General features: G+C 59.1%; 1 protein-coding gene across 1 annotated transcript in view; it reads right to left on the reverse strand.

Annotated features, from left to right (window-relative positions):
- Positions 1–694: 694 nt before the first annotated feature.
- Positions 695–18,422, reverse strand: part of LOC111160312 (NPL4 homolog, ubiquitin recognition factor) — a 59,423-nt gene continuing 41,695 nt past the window's right edge. Inside the window, exons 13-17 of the mRNA XM_022523306.1 lie at positions 10,442–10,513; positions 7,668–7,763; positions 6,126–6,242; positions 4,631–4,733; positions 695–2,987 (exon numbers count right to left, since the gene is read on the reverse strand). Coding sequence (XP_022379014.1) covers positions 2,830–2,987; positions 4,631–4,733; positions 6,126–6,242; positions 7,668–7,763; positions 10,442–10,513 — 546 coding nt within the window. The 3' untranslated portion in view covers positions 695–2,829. The remainder of the gene's footprint in view (positions 2,988–4,630; positions 4,734–6,125; positions 6,243–7,667; positions 7,764–10,441; positions 10,514–18,422) is intronic.

Here is an 18,422-nt window from a genome sequence, read left to right on the forward strand (position 1 = left end):
CCGGCCTTGCTGGTGGCTCCTCATGGCAGCGCACCCCCTTCCCGTGGTTTCCTGAGGTCGGGGCCGCTCACTTCGGAGATCCAGCAAGTCCAGCGGTCTGAGATGTGCCAAGGGCCGGGTGTGGCAGTCACCCCAACTTGGGGACTGTGGTTAGTAGTGTGCACGGCACCGCACCGTTGCTGGGAGCAGCCAGGCCTGGGGGCACAGTGAGAGGCACCCAGGGACCCCCGACATCGGCAGATGCTGTATTCTGCGTACCTGTCCAGGGAGCAATGCATCCTGAGGCCAAAGGACAGGGCAGTACCCAAACACCAAGAGCGAATGCCTCTGGCTGCCATCGACAAGGTAATCTGGGACAGGCAGCGTGTCCCCTCCAGGCCTTACACCCCCACACCTGTCCAGTCTGGGGCCAGACTGCGTCCCTCATCTGCCGCAGCACCTGCCTCCCCCACGCCCCCGCCAGGCCCAGAAGCAGCCACACGGCTGACGGGAGAGCACCCGAGGGAGGCTACGCTCTCCTTCCACCCTGAGGACACGCTGGGGTCTCTATCCTTCAGCGGTCCGGATACGTCAGCGAGGACAGTGACGTGTGGAGCGAAGTCAAGCCACAGGACACAAAGCAGACTGGGATGCAGACACACACGGCGCACAGGGAAGGTCTCTGGGCCCAGGAAAGACACTCGGGAGCTCGGCAGTCGCTTCAGGGCTTTATTGGCTTCACGGTGGGACCCGAGTCCAAGTAACGCTAATGCAAACCCAGCAGACGCAGCCCTGCAGCCCCGAGCGGGCTGGAGCAGCAGCACCAGGGGCTGTCAGGAGGCCCAGGCAGCCAGCTGTGTGCACCCGGGCAGCTGAGCACGCAGTCACCCCTTGCCCGGGGTGAGAGGGTGTGTCCACGCAAGGGCAAGTAGGCTGCAGGTGGGGCTGGGGGACCCCTCCCTCCCTTCCCTGTGCAGGAGGTGGCGGCTGAGCTGCCCATGGCCAAGGCCTCTGGCAGGGTGCCCCTCACACCCTCACGCTGAGCTCCAAGTCTGTTCATCTGGACAACAGAGTGCGTCACTGAACAGAGGGACTCGGGAGCAGAGAAGTCCCAGCGCTTTTCCTTCAGCTATAAGACGAGAGGAAACGAATTACACATCTGCCGGATCTTCGAGTCACAATGCTGGCTGAAGAGAGACGGGAACCAGCTTGGGGGGTGAAGGTGACACAAGGAGAAGGACTGGGGGAGCGGGGGCCTGGGGGACACAGAGGCCGAGCTCAGGGCCCGGGGCCACCACGCCCCTCCGCAGCCTCACACTGGATCGCAGGGACCACACGACACGGGGTCCACGAGGCATGGACAGCCCCTCAGCAGGTGGCAGGGAGCCAAGCTGAGCTGCGACCGCTGCCACAAACTGGCGGGGCCCACCCTCCCCCAACAACCAGTGGCTCTGCTGAAGCCAGACCCAACCTGATTGGCCCCCGGCCCCCAGAGCAGACAAGATACTGGGTGAACCTGCAGCTGCCAGGCACAGCCTAAGACACAGAAAACAGAGTTCTCTGTCCATAGTGCCACAGGTAAGGGCGGGCCACGCAGGCCTCCCTCTACCCCCAGGGCAGAGACACGAAGTACCCAACACAGTCCACATCTGGGCCAGCCTCTCCCGTGGGTGCACTGCAGCTCAGAGACATGACCCTCATTAAGGCAAAGAGGCATCAGGGTGCCGCCCACAACCCCCCGGGGACCCCAGAGCACACGCGCAAGGCCTGACACGACCTCTGTCCTGGGACCCCCGCAGCAGTCCCAGTGACCCTCACAACTGGCCAAGCCCCTACTCTCTCCTGCAGGTCTGTTGCAATGGCTCGGTCACCATGCAGGAGGCCTGGGGCTGGGCAGAGCAATGGGGAGAACAGTGGACAGGGCACAAGGGGCCAGAGCTTCGGGTCCCAGGCAACCCAGCTCACCACAGGCCGGCCTGGCCCATTCGCAGGGTCCGATGCTTGCCAGGAGCGACCGCTGCCCTCCTACCGGACCGAGTGTGCCGCTGTGGCAGTTGTGTGGCAGGAAGGTCTCAGGCACTGAGGTTGACTTGCAAGAAGAACTGACTGTGGGTCCCTGTCCACCTTCGCCCACCCTGTGTCCACCCTGCAGCCACTCCAGGGACTCACTAGGGGAGGGAAGGAAGTGGGAACTAGTGTCTCTCAGTCCCCCTTGTATGTAGTTTTTACCTTACAAAGAAATAAATAAAAGTCTCCTGGGCAGAAGTTACTGATAACTGTTATTACAACCAACGCAGACTTTAAAAATCCCACCTGGATGTCGGGTGAGAGCAAGGAGGAGGGCGGGCAGCAAATGAACCTGCAGGTCAAGCAGAAGGGAGGCCAGCAACCCTGGGCCCACTGTGATTCCGCCAGATAATGGCCACCGGCAGGGGAAAAAGTGGCCCTCACAGGCAGGGTCTGCCCAGAGCAACAGGGACGCCAACGCTCCCACCCACAGCCACGGGAAGGGGAAGAACAAGAGCCAAGAGGAAGGGAAGAGAAAGCGGGATGGCGGCAGTCAGCCCTCTCTGCCCCCCAACCCCGGGTGATGGTTCTGGGGTGCCCAGGTCCTTCCACCACCTCGGAGGCTGGCCCCGGGCGTGCGGGGGGACCGTCGTGCCACCCCATTTAGGAGGCTGATGTGCGCCCGCAGAGCACCAGCCTGGCTCTCCCTCCAGGTTAGCCTGGTGCTGAGAAGCTTTGTGGGCCAGTGACCCGAGAGCAGCCACCCTGCCCCGCCCTCCAGGGCTGCCCACCATGGGGCCGTGGTGACAATGACCCCGGTTTCAGGGAGGGCTGGGCGGGCCCCTAGGTCCTTGGGAGGCTACACATCTCGCAGTGGCCGGTGCCCGGCTGGTTCATGAAGGTGCAGTGCTGACAGGCCCACATGGCCGCTGTGGCAGCGTGCGTGGCGCCCCCGACGGCCCCGTACTCGTGGAGGCCCGGAAGCTGCACTCCGACGGTGCCTGCGGGACGGGAAGAGAGGCTGTTGGTTGCCGTTCGCGGCTCCTAACCCGCGAGAGCTCTACCTTACTGTGCGGCCGAGGACAAGGCGGCCCGAAGACAAGCAGCCACAGGCACGGACAAACGGGGCTCTCGGGCCACGAGGGGGCCCCCGCACGCGCACACAAGCCTGCGGCACAGAGCTGGGGTCCCAGCGTGAGCCACTCAACCCCAGCGCTGTCCTCGGGCGTGCCGGGAGGAGCGTGGGTGCCCGGCGAGAGCACCACCTCCGGCTGCCCATCAGGGTGGCTGGCGGTTCGGAGCCGTCAGCGGCACAGCTGCGACCCACATGCCTGCACACATCTCCGCGTGGGCCTGTTTTCACGTCTCGGGGAAAAGCCCCGGAGCCGGCTTCCTGGACCCGAGAGGAAGTGGCTGTTTCTACAAGGCCGCCGGCAGCTCTCATGTGGCCAGCAGTGCGTGCGAGGGGACGAGGTGTGCGGGGCTCTCACCGAGGGTACATTCCACGCCCCTGCTCACGGACGCTGCTCTCTCTGTGTCAGCGGTCTAAGTCACCAGGTTCTTTTTTAATCCACGTGCAACTGACACAGGATGCTTAATTCTGGGGTCCAGCACAGGGACCTGTCAGTCCTGGCCGGGGCCCAGTGGCCTGAGCCTGCACCGCTGCAGCTGGCGTCCCTGCAGGGAGGCTGCGGCACGGGGCGCACTGCACCCCTGGCCACCCGAGGACGCAAGGTTGTGGGTCTTCCTCTTAGGCAACTGGGCGGCCACGACCGGGCCGCTGCGTTAGAACGGACAGCCCCGTAGAACTTAGGGGCAAGAGCACGCGGCACGTCGGCCAGCCCCATGACCGCTCCGCCGGCAGCCGTGCAGAAAGGAGAATGTGACCCAAAGCGCAACCAACACCGAGGCGCTTCAGACCACAGGCCCCGGGGGACTGGCACCCCCACAAGAGAACAACGTGTCCCCTCAGCTCCCTCGTGGCTTAGGCTGCATCGAGGTTTTCCTTGGCTAATTTTGGCTCTAGTATCTATCTAACTCACTAGTTTGAGAAAATGGTGTGTAAACACTTTTTATATGTACTTTCAAAGCTGTCTGAAGACAGCATTCCAGTATTTCTCAAAGCCACAGGGAAAGGGGCCGCACCAGCAGCCTGCCACCCGGAGCTCCTGGGACTGAAGACAAAGGCTCCGTGTGGGCAGCGAGGGGACTCGGGGTCCTGGACGGTCTATTCTGTACGGTTTGTCCTCCCTACCCTTCACGGAAGCTCTGAGGACCAGTACAAAGAAGGGACAAAGAAAAGCCTGAGGAGACCAAAGGTTTCTGACCTTTTGGCGCTGCGGCGAACGTAAGGTTTGTGTTTCCCTAAAACAAGGACGTTCAAATTGCCCCTATGACACCGGAGGACTGGCGTACCCTCCACATCCACGAAGCTGCGGAGCTGTGCCCACAGATCTGTGTGGCCTCGAGAGCACACCTGGCGCAGCGGTGAGAAAGTCTGTGTCCCCGACGGGCCTCCCGCAACACCACCAGAACGCGTCTGGGGTCCGAGAGGCTCTGCAGAGCACGCGTCTGGCTCCCTGCGCTCCGGCGGTGGGGGTGCGAGAGCGGAACCCTCAGGGCCGAGGAAGGGGAGGACACTTACTGCACAGCTGCTCGATGGTGGCCCACTGCTCAGACTTCTTCCACGTCTGGGCGAGCTCCTCGTTCCCAGTCCGCACGGCCTCCAGCAGCAAGCTGATGCTGTCCTGCAAGAGGCCAAACGTGAGCGCCGCGCGCCGCACGCCCGGGACGGAGTCTCCCCTGCCCCGCAGCACACACGCTTCACAAGCAAGTGAAGAACCTCACGGACCGTCCCCATGAAACAACAAACGCCACACACTTAGGTCTACAAAGCCAAGTGCTATATTTTAGAGCTGAACTTAAGTTCTTTCCAGATAGCCGTCCGTGCGGCTCTCTGTCGCGAGCAGACCTGTGTGCTCAACCACCAAGCGCTAGAGCTCACGTCCCTTATCCTGAGGGTTGGGTGCACGGACAGGGCCTGCGCTCCTGGGGTCCATCCTCCGCCCTCACGCTCTCCCTGCAGGCTCTCCATCTTCTCCACCACGTCTCTAGGTGCCAGGCCTCCACGGTCAAAGTGCGGGGAATTAAAAGAGTCTATCTAATGAGAAACTAAGCCTTCGGGGGCTGTCAGGGGCTCCCCAGAACATGTTTTCTACCAGGTGACTGTCAAACCGTACGCAGCCACCGGTGAGGAGGCCTAGTGTGAAGGGCCCAGGTGCCAGCCGCCTGTCCCACTGGACGGGCAGCGGCTGCGCTGGGGCCGAGGGGCCGCCCTCTGGGCTTAACAAGGCAGGTGAAGCCAGACGGAAGGCTCAGGGTGCCTGACGTCAGATGCCAGAAGCGGGTGGTCTGGGGACGAAACACAGACAGCAGCTAAACCCAGCGGTGCGCAAGCACCGGCACAGGCCGCCGGCGCGGGGCCGCAGTGGGGACGGAGGGGCCTCTCCCCTCGATTCGGTCACCTTCAAGGAACGTGTCGAGCCAGAGGCTCAGAAGGAAGTCGTTCCCCTCTCTCTGCTGCCTCCTTGGGTCTCAGCAGGAAGAAAAAGGCACCAAGTAAGAGCCCTGGCTGGACCAGCGGCCCCGCGGCTCGGGGGCAGCTGCCGTCAGCGACACCTGCCTCTTCTCCCCAGCGGCGCGTCTTCAAAACGCCAACTCTGCAGACGAGCGCTCCGGGCCTGCACGGCAGCCAGCCTGCTGCGCTACGGCGGTAAAACGCAGGCGGACTCAGGAGGGAAGAGATGGGAAAGCAGCAGAGGCCGTGGCGCGCAGCCCGCAGGCAGCTCTGTGCGTCGCGGGATCGCGGACGCCCCGCGCCGGAGGGCTCTGAGCTCCCTACGGAACTGAAACAAATGCAACTGTCCTGATCCTGGGGCCAGACACTGAAGGAAGCGGTTTCAGTGCAAACTCCATCTCCTATCGGTAAGCCTCTTGGGAAGAGCCACTGCCCACAGGACTTAGGAAGGACTTCGACCCGGCTCCGCAGCCCTGCTCTGACCCTGAATCTCTCTGCAGGCAACCCCCACCCGGGGCCCACCAAAGCCAGGGGCGCAGCGGCCACACACTCAGTCCTGTACCTGCAGAGGCATGACCTCATTGGTGACCAGAAACAGCAGGAGGTGGAAATCCGAGATGGTGTCCAGGAACACGGATGAGGTATTCTGGGACAGGTAGGTGGCCAAACTGTGGAAGTCCTACAGGGCGAGGCAGAAGGAAGCACGTGAGCACGAGCATCCCAGGACAGCCCCCGTGCTGAGCCCAGAGAGCGATCTGCCCCTCCTGAGTCCCGGCTGGGTGCAGAGTGCGGACACACATCTCTCTCCAGCTGGTTCTCAAGCACCAATGGGAACCCGGGCCAGAGGGACACGCAGCTACGACACGCGCTCTGGCCTGTCTTCCAGGAAGGTGCTCTCCACACGTGTGACTCATGGACGTGTGTGTGCGTGAGAGAGAGAGAGAGTGTATGTAAAGCTGGGCCGGCTGCTGACACACTCAGGGAGCCCAAAAGTGCCCCCACCGCTCCAGGAGGAGAGTGGGCTACGAGGAGGGCTCACTCTGCGGCTAGAAAACCTGTGTGCACTCGCTGTCCAGCTGCGCTGCTGATCTGTGTGTGCGCGTGTGTGCTGGGGGCAAGATACGACACACCCACCTTCAGCAAAACTAACCCAGGAGGTCAAGAGCACCGCCCAGTAAGTGAGTGGCTCTGCACCTCTACAAGCACCCCGAGTCCCCGCACAGAGGGGCCATGAGAAGAGCAAAGCGTCAGAGTGCACCACACTTCCCAAGGACTCTATACTCTTTCCTGCGACGCCTGTAACAACTAGGACCTAAGATGAAATGCGTGTCCCAGACGGCCCGTGTAGCAGCAGGAGGCAAGTGGGCAGCCAAGGGCAGGGCCCAGCACACAGGACGTGTTGCGTGGGATCCGCACTACGTGCTGGAAAGCCCAGGTAGCCAGACCACATGAGGCCCACACGGCCCAGACCACGCATGAGAAACGCAGCAGCAAGTGGGTGCCTGGGGGGCTTAGTTGTGAAGCGTCTGCCTTCGGCTCAGGTCATGGTCCCAGGGTCCTGGGATCAAGCCCCGCATCGGGTGCCCTGCCAAGCTGGGAGCCTGCTTCTCCCTCCCTCTCTCCCCCTGCTCCTGTTCCCTCTCTCGCTGTGTTTCTCTCTGTCAAATAAACACATAAAGCCCTAAAAACAAAACAAAACAAAACAAAAAACCGCAGAAGGTGACAGGGAAGCCAAAGCAAACATCGAGGTGCCACGTCTCCACAAGGAGATGATGCTTGTTAATGAACAGACACTAAAGAAGTTGTTGGCAGAGGACACAAGTGTCAAACACATTTGAGGAAGAAGAAGTCAACTGAGAACGGCCCGTTGGCAGATCCACAGCCCCGGGGCCTTACGGGGATTTGCCACAGCGGTTATCTGTCAGCCCCAGCCCCGGAGAGGATGTCACGTGACCAACTGAGTCTCAGAAAATGTCCTAGCTGGGCTTTGTCACAAGAATCAATGGGGAGAGTGTGGAAGCTTGGTACTTTCTGGAGAAACATCACTGACACTAGGTAAACAAGCAGGCGTCACGTTAAATCATGTCTGTAAAGACGAGCTTACCTGTGTCTCACCCAGGACGTCCCGGTTTTCAATAGGAAACGGACTTTGTGAAATGGAGAAAGTATGAACTGGGTCCTTGGGGAAGGTTGTTGTGATCTAGCGAACAAACACACAAGCCTCACTAAACCGTGCTGTAAGCAGAGGTGAGGGCGGCCCGAGTGCGGCACCCTCCCGAGCTCCGGCCTGAGTCCTGTTCCCCACTGGACACCATGGTCCCCCGTTAATGACACCCGAAACGAAAGCCCTGACACTGGTCCCGGAAGCCAACGTAAGGATCACTGTTCACACGCTCAAGGACGGGGCCATCCGCGGGCCGTCCGTGTGTGCGGGCTTCCGTCGGCCTAGCCGCTCACAGAGAGGCCCTCGCCCGGGGAGGAGCCGGAGGGTGAGCCGTGGGGACACGACAGATGAGGCCAGAACTCTCAGGTCAGCTGGGACGGTCTGGGAGACGCAGCGACCTCCAGAGAGCCTGCTGAGGCCCCTCGGGACGTCGGGCCGCACCATGTGGATTCGGCAAGAGAAGCCACGCTTCTGACGTGCGGCACAGGGCACGCCTGCTCTCCCCGCAGACGGGCTGCGGTCAAGAGCTCGTGTCCAAAACGGCACCCAAGCCCTTCGTCTGGCGCAGACGCGCTTTAGGAACCAGAGAGGGCGTTTCACGTCGAACGCTGCATCGACAGAAACCGCAGGGGCAGCGGCAAGTGCGCAAGAACCCATGCGGACACAGGTCCGCGCTCCCCGGCAGACGCGCCTCCCCGGCAGACGCGCCTCCCCACGGAGGCACCCAAGTGTGACCGTCAAACACCCTTGGGTTGACACAGCCTTTCCTCTCCAACAGGACACTAGCGCCAGCAGATCACACCTCGTCCACACTCAGCAGAGCTATTCTGGTTCCTCTGGGACTATCGGTAAGAGCGAAGACGCGCTGTTCCGGTCTGTTCTCTGCATCAGCGACGGCCACGGGCCGCTTCGGGCTGGCTAGCCGGGATCCGGGCGACTGCACCAGCGCGCTGGGGGGCGGCTGAGCGGGCAGCGACGTCGGAGACCTGACCCCGCTGCTCTTCTAAAGGTGTTACTTTTAGTCCTGTCTGCACCCAATGTGGGGCTTGAACTCGCAACCCCGAGGTCGAGTCACACACTCCAGCAACCGAGACCGTAGCCAGGCGCCGCTCCCGCTGGTGTTTTACTGACGAGACCGTGTAGCCCGCAGACTCCGGCCACCGTGCCGCGCACGGCCGCGTGGCCTCTGTCAGCCACGGAGCCTAAGCCTCGGCCTCTCCTTTAGAGCCAGAGCCGCCCCCGGGAGCCGGCATCCACCGAGGTTCAGACGCACACGCCCTTACCCAGGCCAGCGGCCGCCACGGTTCCACAGAGGGCGGGAGAGCGACCCGCGTGGGGGAAACGAAGGCCTGTGGACAGCACAGCACCTCCACTCCGGGAAGGCAGACTCAGTGGGGGGCCGGCAGCAGCAGACGCCCACCACGCAGTCGGTGTGGAGCTAAGAGACGTCTCTGCCCGGCTGGTAGCCTCCCCTTCGCGCAGGACAGCGAGAGTTCACCAGGCAGTCTGTGACTGCCGCAGACCCCACAGAGGGGAGCAGGGCGCCCGGCACCAAAACCACAGCCCCCAAGCCTGTCTCAGGTCATGTAGCCGATGCCCAGACACCCCGAACCTCACCAGCACAGCAGCCTGGGGACGGTGGCTCACGCCCTCTCTTGCCTGAGCCTGCTCACGGGGCTCGACGAGGGGCCGAGCACACTGGCCTGGACACCTGCTCTCAAGGGCCTGCTCCAACCTCGTTCCGCAACAGAGAGCGTGGCCGTCACGAGGCGGAATGTTCCTTCACGACCAAACTCTACTGACACAGCACACTGAAGCAAGAACTCGGCTCTTTTGTAAAAAAGAAAGGGGTGGGGAGGCCACGGGGAGAGAAGACCTCAGAAAGCTGCCTTTAAATCACGCCGACTCCTCCTAAGTGCGCGTTCCGTCCATCTGTTTCCATCTTAATGACACCCCGGGTGCTCTAAAACACAGACGCCTTCACGGCCGAGGTAATAAATGTGTTCTCAGGAGCTGCCAACTGGAATGGCGCACCGATGGGCTTGGCTCCCGGGGACCCGTTGCTCCAAACGCGAAGATATTTTACAGCCTGAATCACGTGCCCTTCCTGAGCCCAAACGTGGCCCGGAGAGAACCTGGCAGGTCGCAGTTAGGAAGTGAGTAGCCGCCCGTCCCCGTGGGACAGAGCTGACTTCTGCGAATGTGCCGCGTTCACATTGGAGCCCGCTGCCACCCTCTGGCCTGGGGCCACACCTCCACGAGCAGAGCACGCTCCCAGAAAGGAGGCGAGACTGGGACGGGGCCTCGTAGCCAGCTGCCCACTGGGCTCCTGCAGCTCCCCAGAAGCGAGCACACAAGCACGTCACTCAAGGACAGTCGCGGCTGGCCCACCGCGAGCCCGGCTCTGGCAGATGAGCTGTGACCAGGGTCGGACCTGCACATGCTGACCTCCAGAGGCTGCCTGACCAGGTTGGTGGACCTGCACTTAGTTTGGAAGAAGGTAAACCCTAAGTTGTTTTTAAGGAAATGAACTGAAACTAGAAGGAAAAGCCCTTAGAATCGCCCACTCTTCAGGGATGACAGGAGCTCAATGATGCATCTACTTCCAGGGTGCCCGTCCTGGGCCAAGCAGAGGGGCAACTGTCCAAGCCACCGCCGCCCGCACCCGGCCTGCATCTGGCCGCCCAGGGTGGTGGTGTGTGCCGCACACTTACGTCTATGATCAGATACTCCACGGGCAGGGGCCGGGCCAGCTGGGTGATCTCATTGCCAAACTTGTCTATGTCCTGAAACGGGAAACAGAAGTGAGCGGGGTGAGGGAAGGTGTGCCGACCAGAGACGCGCTTTGTCTTTCGCACGCTCGTCGTCCTACCTTCTCAACGATTCTAGGTCTCGCTGAAGTGCAGGAGAAGCAGAGAGGAGCTGTGCGTGTTTTTGCCACAAAGCCACCTGCCGTCGCTTCCCAGAGCTCGGCGCGGCGGCCACACCATGAAAAGCGGCCGTGCTCTGGGCTAATGGAGCGTCTCCACTGGGAGCCTGCGTCACAGCCCCTGACCCAGCACACTCACTGGCCCAGGGCTCCCTCCTGCCTGCCGCCCACTACACCCGCCTCGCTGCTTCCCACCCGCGCGGCCCTCGGTCTCGGGTCTGAGCCGAGTGACCCCACTCGCACCCCTGAAGCCTGACTTAATCCCGAACAAACGTCAGGAAAACAAGGAATACGCAAATGAGCACACACACAAACGCGCAGGCGGGGAAACCCCCCACCAATCTGTCAAAGTCTGAACTCGTTTCGCTTTGTCAGATGCACAGAACATAAAGTTTAGTTATGGGGAAAAACGGCCAGCAGGTGCTCATTAATCATAAAATGACAATTATATCTGATTATGTCAAACATGCTGAGTTCAAACAGAGCTCTAGAAATAAATTCCTAAGAACCCACACTTTTCATTAAAGATTCTGTGAGAGGGGGTCATATTTTCTATCTAAATCATCACTTAACATCATATAAATCATTCACTGAGTCATATATAAATGGTACATCCATAACTTCCAATTATGGGGCCTTCCATAAAAGTTTACATTGATTAAAGCCCCCAGACCCAATGGATGCCCAGCGGACCCCCCTGAGGGGCACAGGCCACCGCCGGGCCACCCCGGCACATCCCACCCTTCCGGGGACCGCAGGGACGCACGCCGTCTTCCGAAACAACCTTCACAGGCGTTCCTGAGTTGAAGCAAGTCCATCATCCTGGCGGCAAGTCCAGAGGTCCTATTTGGCCCAGATTCTTTTGTTTAGAAATTCAGGTTCCTGGTCTGCAATCCATCTGCTGACCCCTGCCTTCCGGACCTTCTCCTTGATTCACAACGTAAGGGAGCTGCCAACCAGAACCTGCTCCTCTGCTCTCCCGGAAAGCGGTCCGATCTGTCTAACCAGCGAGCCGCACAGGCACCATCAGCACCCATCAAAGGGCGCGTTCCTGGAGGCGACACACTGCTTTGTCTGTCGCCTTCCTTTGACGTTGCGGTTACTTTCCAGCCCATGTGACAGATGGCCGGCTGCCTTGCTTTGCTTTCTGTGGCCATCAGGCTGGGCCCAGCTTTCTCAGGCTCTACCGGCTGGGACGGGGGCAGCCCCGAGTGGATCCTGGGGCCCCGGAAGCGGCAGTTGCCCAGTGGAGGAGATGTGGTAGGAGGCGGGAGTCAAATCCAATCCAACTAAATCACAAGCTTGCCCCTACCAGAAACATTGTGCAACAACTCACGCATAATTATCCCATCTGGAATTCATCTTCCAACCTAATTACGCTCTAATATGCAGAAACATTCTTCCAGCACCTGTTCGCTTTTATCTTCCCCTCTAGGGAATTTTCTTGTTAAATGCCCCTCTCTCTTTTCTGTGTCATGCTATTCTCTTTCAAATTTAACTGCCCAATTGTACCTTTCTGCTCCCCAAGAAAATAAAGGTGTTGTATCCCTCTCTGTTCCCCAGGGGGAAAACAGGTGACTTCTCTCTCTCCCCCACGCCTCCACACCGAAGTCTCTGCCAGCCAGTCCCCAGCCCTATGCAGCATCTCAAAAGCACTTACTTTTCACGGGCGTCAGCAGATGTCGGGCCGGGAGAGGAGGGCCTCCTAATCCCCAGGTTGGCAGCTGACGGAGTGTCAGCGGTTTCATTTCCACAGGGAGCACGCCTCTGGGAGAGGCAGGGGCTGAGGTCCCTGGTGCCCCGGCCCCTGCCTCGGCCGTGTCTGCAGACCATGGCTCCACCGCCATGTTACCGCGGAGCAGTCCAGGGAGCTCCGTGCTCGTGCCAGGACAAGGGCAAGCGTCACTGACCAGGGCGCCATCTTGCTTGGAAAAGGCAAATGAGGGGCGCCTGGGTGGCTCAGTTGGTTGAGCGGCTGCCTTCGGCTCAGGTCATGATCTCAGGGTCCTGGGATCGAGCCCCGCACTGGGCTCCCTGCTCAGTAGGGAGTCTGCTTCACCTTCTGCCTGCTCTGCCTACCTCTCCCTCCCTCCCTCTCTCTGTGTCAAATAAATTTTTAAAAACCTTTAAAAAAGAAAAAAAAAAGGCGCATGGAATCCCTACTGTGTGACTCTTCTCTTGAAAGAACCGGCAAGAAGGGTAACAGGTGACGCCAGCAGCTTGATCTGACTTCATGGGACAGAGAAAAAAAATCAAAGTTCTCAGAGCAAAGTTTCTCCAAGAATCACAGTCTAGGAAAGAGCCCTGTCGATAAGCACCTCCAGAGCGTCTGTTAATGCCAACAGAACCAGTAGCTGGCATGTATTAGGTGCTCATGGTGCACAGTCCAGGCTAGACACCACATGTATACAACCACAGGGTCCCAGCACATGGAGACACCAAGTGCTACCGGGTGAGTCATGTGCCTGAGATCGAGAGCCTGGTAGGGACAGAGGGGATTAGAGACCGGGTCTGTCCACATCTCAGCTCAGGAGCTCAGCATCAGAACCGGGCACACTGTCCTCCACATGGCGCTGGTACCAGGAGGTCACACATCCCAACACCACTCCTCCCCCTGGGGGAGGGGGCTGTGGCCACAGACCCCAGTCCTGACTGCGGCCGTGCTGAGCAACACTCAACCTCTAACGCAAAGAAGAGAACGGGCACCACAGGTTCCACAAAGTCCTTTCTCCTAGAGTGGATGTTATGCCAATACGTCGTTCAGAATCGCTTCTCTTGCAATTTCTTCATCTTTCTTTCTTTCTTTTTTTAAGATTTTATTTATTTTCAAGAGAGAGCAAGAGCGAGAGATTGTGAGAGTATAAACAGGGGGAGCGCAGGCAGCGGGAGAGAGAGAGAGAAGCAGGCTCCCCGCCGAGCAGAGAGCCCAACGCGGGGCTCGACCTCAGGGCCCCGAGATCATGACCTGAGCAGAAGGCAAACGCTTCACTGACTGAGCCACCCAGGTGCCCCAAAAAAGGATCTTTGAAATCGGAAACTACTTCACCTTTTGTAGGAAAAACATAAAGAAAAGGGCCGCCTGGCACGTGTCTGCAACACATGACGACACACAGCACAGCACGTGTAAACACACAAGCACCCGACAGACAATGCAGAAACAACGAGCTGCCTCCCAAACGCCCCCGTGCCCCCCCAAGGCAAGTCACAACGGGTTCAGAAGACCCGGGGACAAGGCGGGCACCGAGCAGGATCTGGCGAGCAGCACTGCGCCCGCGCATGGCCAAGGGCAGGAAGGTCTGCGGCCCAGCCCACACGGATGAACTGCGCCCCCCTCTTCCTGGGGATCTGGGAGAACGCAGCACACCCCTAAACAGCTCTCCCTCCACAAGGGACACACTGCACATGCCCAGAGTGAGCTATGGGATGACCCAGGAAGCACCACGGAGAGCACCCGGCACTAGGCAGGCTCCCTGAAGGAGGGACACCCCCCCCACCGGCTATGTGCCCTCCTCCTCATGACCTGTGGGACCCCACCTTCCTGCCCCACCACCTCCCTGTCCTCTCACCTCCTCCAGGGTTTCCAACGCAAGTAATGCCACAAACGGCTTGCTGGGCTTTGCTCCTGTCCCACCAGGCCAGACCTCAAACACCGAACACTGGCCCCTGGCTCTCAGTATGCTATTCACCGCAGGTTCTGGATTCAGCCTGGATTCCTCCCTGCCATCCCGGAGCCCAAAGGCCACAGGGAGAAGACATATGCCCCTGAACTACAGCACAAGCCTTCTCACTGGGTTCCCCAACTCCCCTGAAATGATCTTCAGCAACACTGGCCTCCCGCACGCAACCTGCTTTCCAGCGCTTTCCTACCACACCTCATCCTGATTTCAGGCCCGCCTCCCACCTCCCTCCTGCTGCCCCCCACCCCCCCGCCCCGGCCCGGCTCCCGGCATGAGGCTTGTGCTGTGAAACCCTCCCACCTCCGCATCCCGTCCAGCAGGGACGTCCCAGAACTACCTTCCATGCCTCTGGCCATGTCCTCCTACCACCCGCCTCACTATCTCAGCACCCCGGAGTTACCACCGAGCCTCCGCTCCCAGACGTGTGCGCTCCGGACAGGCTCCTCCCCACCTGGCTCTCACAGTCTGGGTTCCGTAGCGCCCACCGCACCACACTGGGGCGCCCCCCAGTCGGCCCACAGACAGCCCGCAGGAAGACCCCAGAGTGACCTGCCCACCACTACCGTCCCGGGACCCAGCGGTGACACCTGGCACGGTCTCTAGGCCTGGACCGCGTGCGGAGGCCACAGACCCGCTGACGGCGCATCCATGTGCACACGGCGGGCCTGGAAGGGCAGGTGAGAAATGGTGCCTGGTGCCTGTTTCCTACAACCAAAACTCTCTGATTTTCCACAATAAACAAACGTTTGATTTCATACAGGTAAAATGTCCCGGACGTTAACTTAGAGACAGACCTGCACTCGGGATCCACAGGACACTGAGCTCCGACACAGCCCCTCGAGGCCCTGCTGCCCGTCCTCAGCCGTCCCTTCAGCCGCTGTCTAGACACACTTCCAGGCTCCCCGCAGCTCTGCCTGTTTCTGTCCCTCTCTCAGCTGATGACTGGCTTCCCGTGAGCAAACCGGTCCTCCAAGACCGCCCATCCCAGCCTTCCAGCAGCCGCCCGCCAGCTCAGTGTCCACAGACGCCCCCACCTGCACCCCCACCCCGTCTCTCTAAGCCCCAGAGCTCGCCCACCACCAGTCACCCTTGCCACGGGACCAATGCCAGTAGCACACACATACGGGTTATTTCTCTCATATTTAAAAAACCCCCAAACACGCAAGCACCTTGACCCGACTTCCCACACCAGCACCATCCACTGCCCCGTCCCCCTGCCCAGCAGACTCGCTCATCCCTGGTCTCTTCTGTAAACCCACGCTGACCAGCCCCACGTTCTCTCCACTAGCTGCTCGGGGCCCTGACAGTCACGTGGTGCTGGGAGCACCCCATTCTCGACTTATCAGCACCACGTGACAAGGAAACCCTTTCTCTGCTTGGCTTCCAGGTGCCGCCCGGCACCCTGAGGGCTCAGTCAGTCTGCCGCGGCCCACCTGTCCGCGCTGAAGGCCCTTCTGGCCCTGGACGCTCATCTCCACTTTATGCCCCAATGACTGCATCCAGGCCACAGCCCCGAACACCACACACCACCCCTGCACACCCACTCTCCCAGCTACGCACTCGTCCACCCCCAAGCGTGGGGGCGCCGACGCGTGCCAGGAGCCTCCCCAAACCCAGGGACAGACAGCCGCAGTGGCTGTCAGTCGTCAAACACGCTACGGTTCAGCCGCATCTTCAGCAGCGTACTCCATTATCTCCACAACCGCCGTTTACACGACTGCAGGAAACAACGGGAAAGAAGTGGGAAGGAGTGTCGGACACAAGCAGGGCTTACGCTCACCAGGCCTTCCTCGCATCTTTCTGCGGGGATCAAGTGTGCGACCACGAACACGGAAAACTCTAGCTCTAAATTATAAAAGGAACCCACGTGTAGAGCAAAGCAGCACAGAGAGAAAGGAGAAGCCACACTCCCCTCCCCTCTGCATTCCCCCAAGATTACCCATGCCAAACACGGACTCAGGAAAGCACCTGCCTTTACAAACAACAGGCCCGGCGGGCACTGCAGCCCTCCTGTCCGTTCCTTCTCTAGTGTCACGGCGTCTCTAGGCGACATCTCACCCCTCTCTCTCCTGCCACGCTTTTCTGGCTGCACAGGACCCAAAAGGACACATACAGCAGAGCTGTGGACAAGCACCCTCCCAAGGACCCCCAAGCTCTGCAGGCCTGTCCTCCATACACACACACAGGAGTGTGCACGTGCAGGCCCGTCCTCCGTACACGCGCACACAGGAGTGTGCACATGCACAGCCACACGCATATCTCTGCGCTGCATATGCAGGTGTATGTATGCTTTTACATTATGAGTTTTATCCCAGACCTTTTTTAACTTAAATTCAATTAATTTACACAGAGTGAACTATTAGTTTCAGGGACAGAAGTCAGTGACACGTCGGTTGCTCACAACACCCGGTGCTCATCACATCCCGTGTCCTCCTTAGTGCATGTCACCCAGTGCCCCCGGCCCCCTAGCCCCGGCCCTCCAGCCACCCTCGGTCTATTTCCAATGGGTAAGGGTCTCTTACAGTTTGTCTCCCCCGATTTCGTCTTGTTTTGTTTTTCCTTCCCTTCCCCTTTGCTGCTGTCTTCTTTCTCAAATTCTTCGTATCAGTAAGATTATATAACTGTCTTTCTCTGAATGATTGACTTCGCTCAGCATAACACCCTCTAGTTCCATCTGTGTCTCTGCAAATGGCAAGATTTCGTCTGTTTTGATGGCTGCGTCGTATTCCACCGTACAGATAACACATCTTCTCTATCCTTTCATCTGCCGATGGACATCTGGCTACAGGGGGCTTCGCTGCTATAAATCCTGGGGTGCAGGAGCCACTTCAGATCACTATGTTTGTATCTTTGTATCCCAGATCTCTGAGTAATTTTCAGGCACACAACTTCAGTGACCACGTAATATTCTACCCCAGAGATATGTTCTAACTTGGTGCCCCATCACTGAACTTTGAGAAAGCTTCCCAGTCTTGCTTTCACAGGCGACACGCCGGGTGGTCTTCGGTGAACCTCGGGGAGCGTCCCATTTGCAAGGCTGACTCTCAACCTAGCCACAGCCCACAGGAGGACCAGGAGGATTACTTCCACGTTTGCCTTCAGAGGTCTCTGCTCAAACTGGTTTTCCTAAAACGTATGAGAAATGATTGTCTCGAATCCCACAAGGCTATAAAAAATTACAGGAAGCACTGCTAGCCTGCTCTAACAGGCGAGTGAGCAGTCCCAGAAGACCACAGCACGCCTAGCACAAGAGCACAAGCTCCGTGACAAAACGGTGGGCGGCTCAGTTGGCTAAGTGTCTGGCTTCAGCTCAAGCTGTCATCTCAGGGTCCTGGGGTCAAATCCTGCGCTGGGCTCCTTGCTCAGCAGGGAGTTTGCTGAAACTCTCTCTACCCCTCTTCCCCTCTTGTACGCTCTCCCTGGCAAATAAATAAAATCTTAAAAAAAAAAAGGGAGCTCACTTCTTAAGTGCAAGAAATTGACAGACATGGAAGAAGCAAATTTCCAACATGCTGAAGGGGACTACCAGACACACCCTAGCACACGCGTAGCGCATGATGAAATCCTGAAAGCTCGTCCTTTATAGCTAAAAATAAGGGACAGCGCTGGTCAATGACATGGTTCGGGAAGGCCTACCCACGGGAGCCGAGGTGAGCAGGGAGGGAGACAGCTGCCGTCCCTGCGCGATGCGCTCACGTGCGCGAAAACCCAGAAGAACACAAGTGTAAATAACAGATAGCAAAGCTGCCAAACAATAGTTTGAAAACGTCATTTTAAATTTTTCTAAATTTTTTTTTAAGATTTTATTTATTTGACGGAGAGAGACAGATCACAAGTAGGCAGAGAGGCAGGCAGAGAGAGAGGGGGAAGCAGGCTCCCCACTGAGCAGAGAGCCCGATAACGGGGCTCGATCCCAAGACCCCGAGATCATGACCTGAGCCGAAGGCAGAGGCTTAACCCACTGAGCCACCCAGGTGCCCCGAAAACGTCATTTTAGAAAGACACTATTTATGTTACACAGAGATAATAAAGGACCTGGGAACAACCCGACAGGCGAATGAATGACAGGACCCCCATGCAGACGACCCT

Source organism: Enhydra lutris, unplaced genomic scaffold (assembly GCF_002288905.1).
Source record: "Enhydra lutris kenyoni isolate GAN:26980312 unplaced genomic scaffold, ASM228890v2 scaffoldscaffold75, whole genome shotgun sequence".
Classification (NCBI taxonomy): domain Eukaryota; kingdom Metazoa; phylum Chordata; class Mammalia; order Carnivora; family Mustelidae; genus Enhydra; species Enhydra lutris.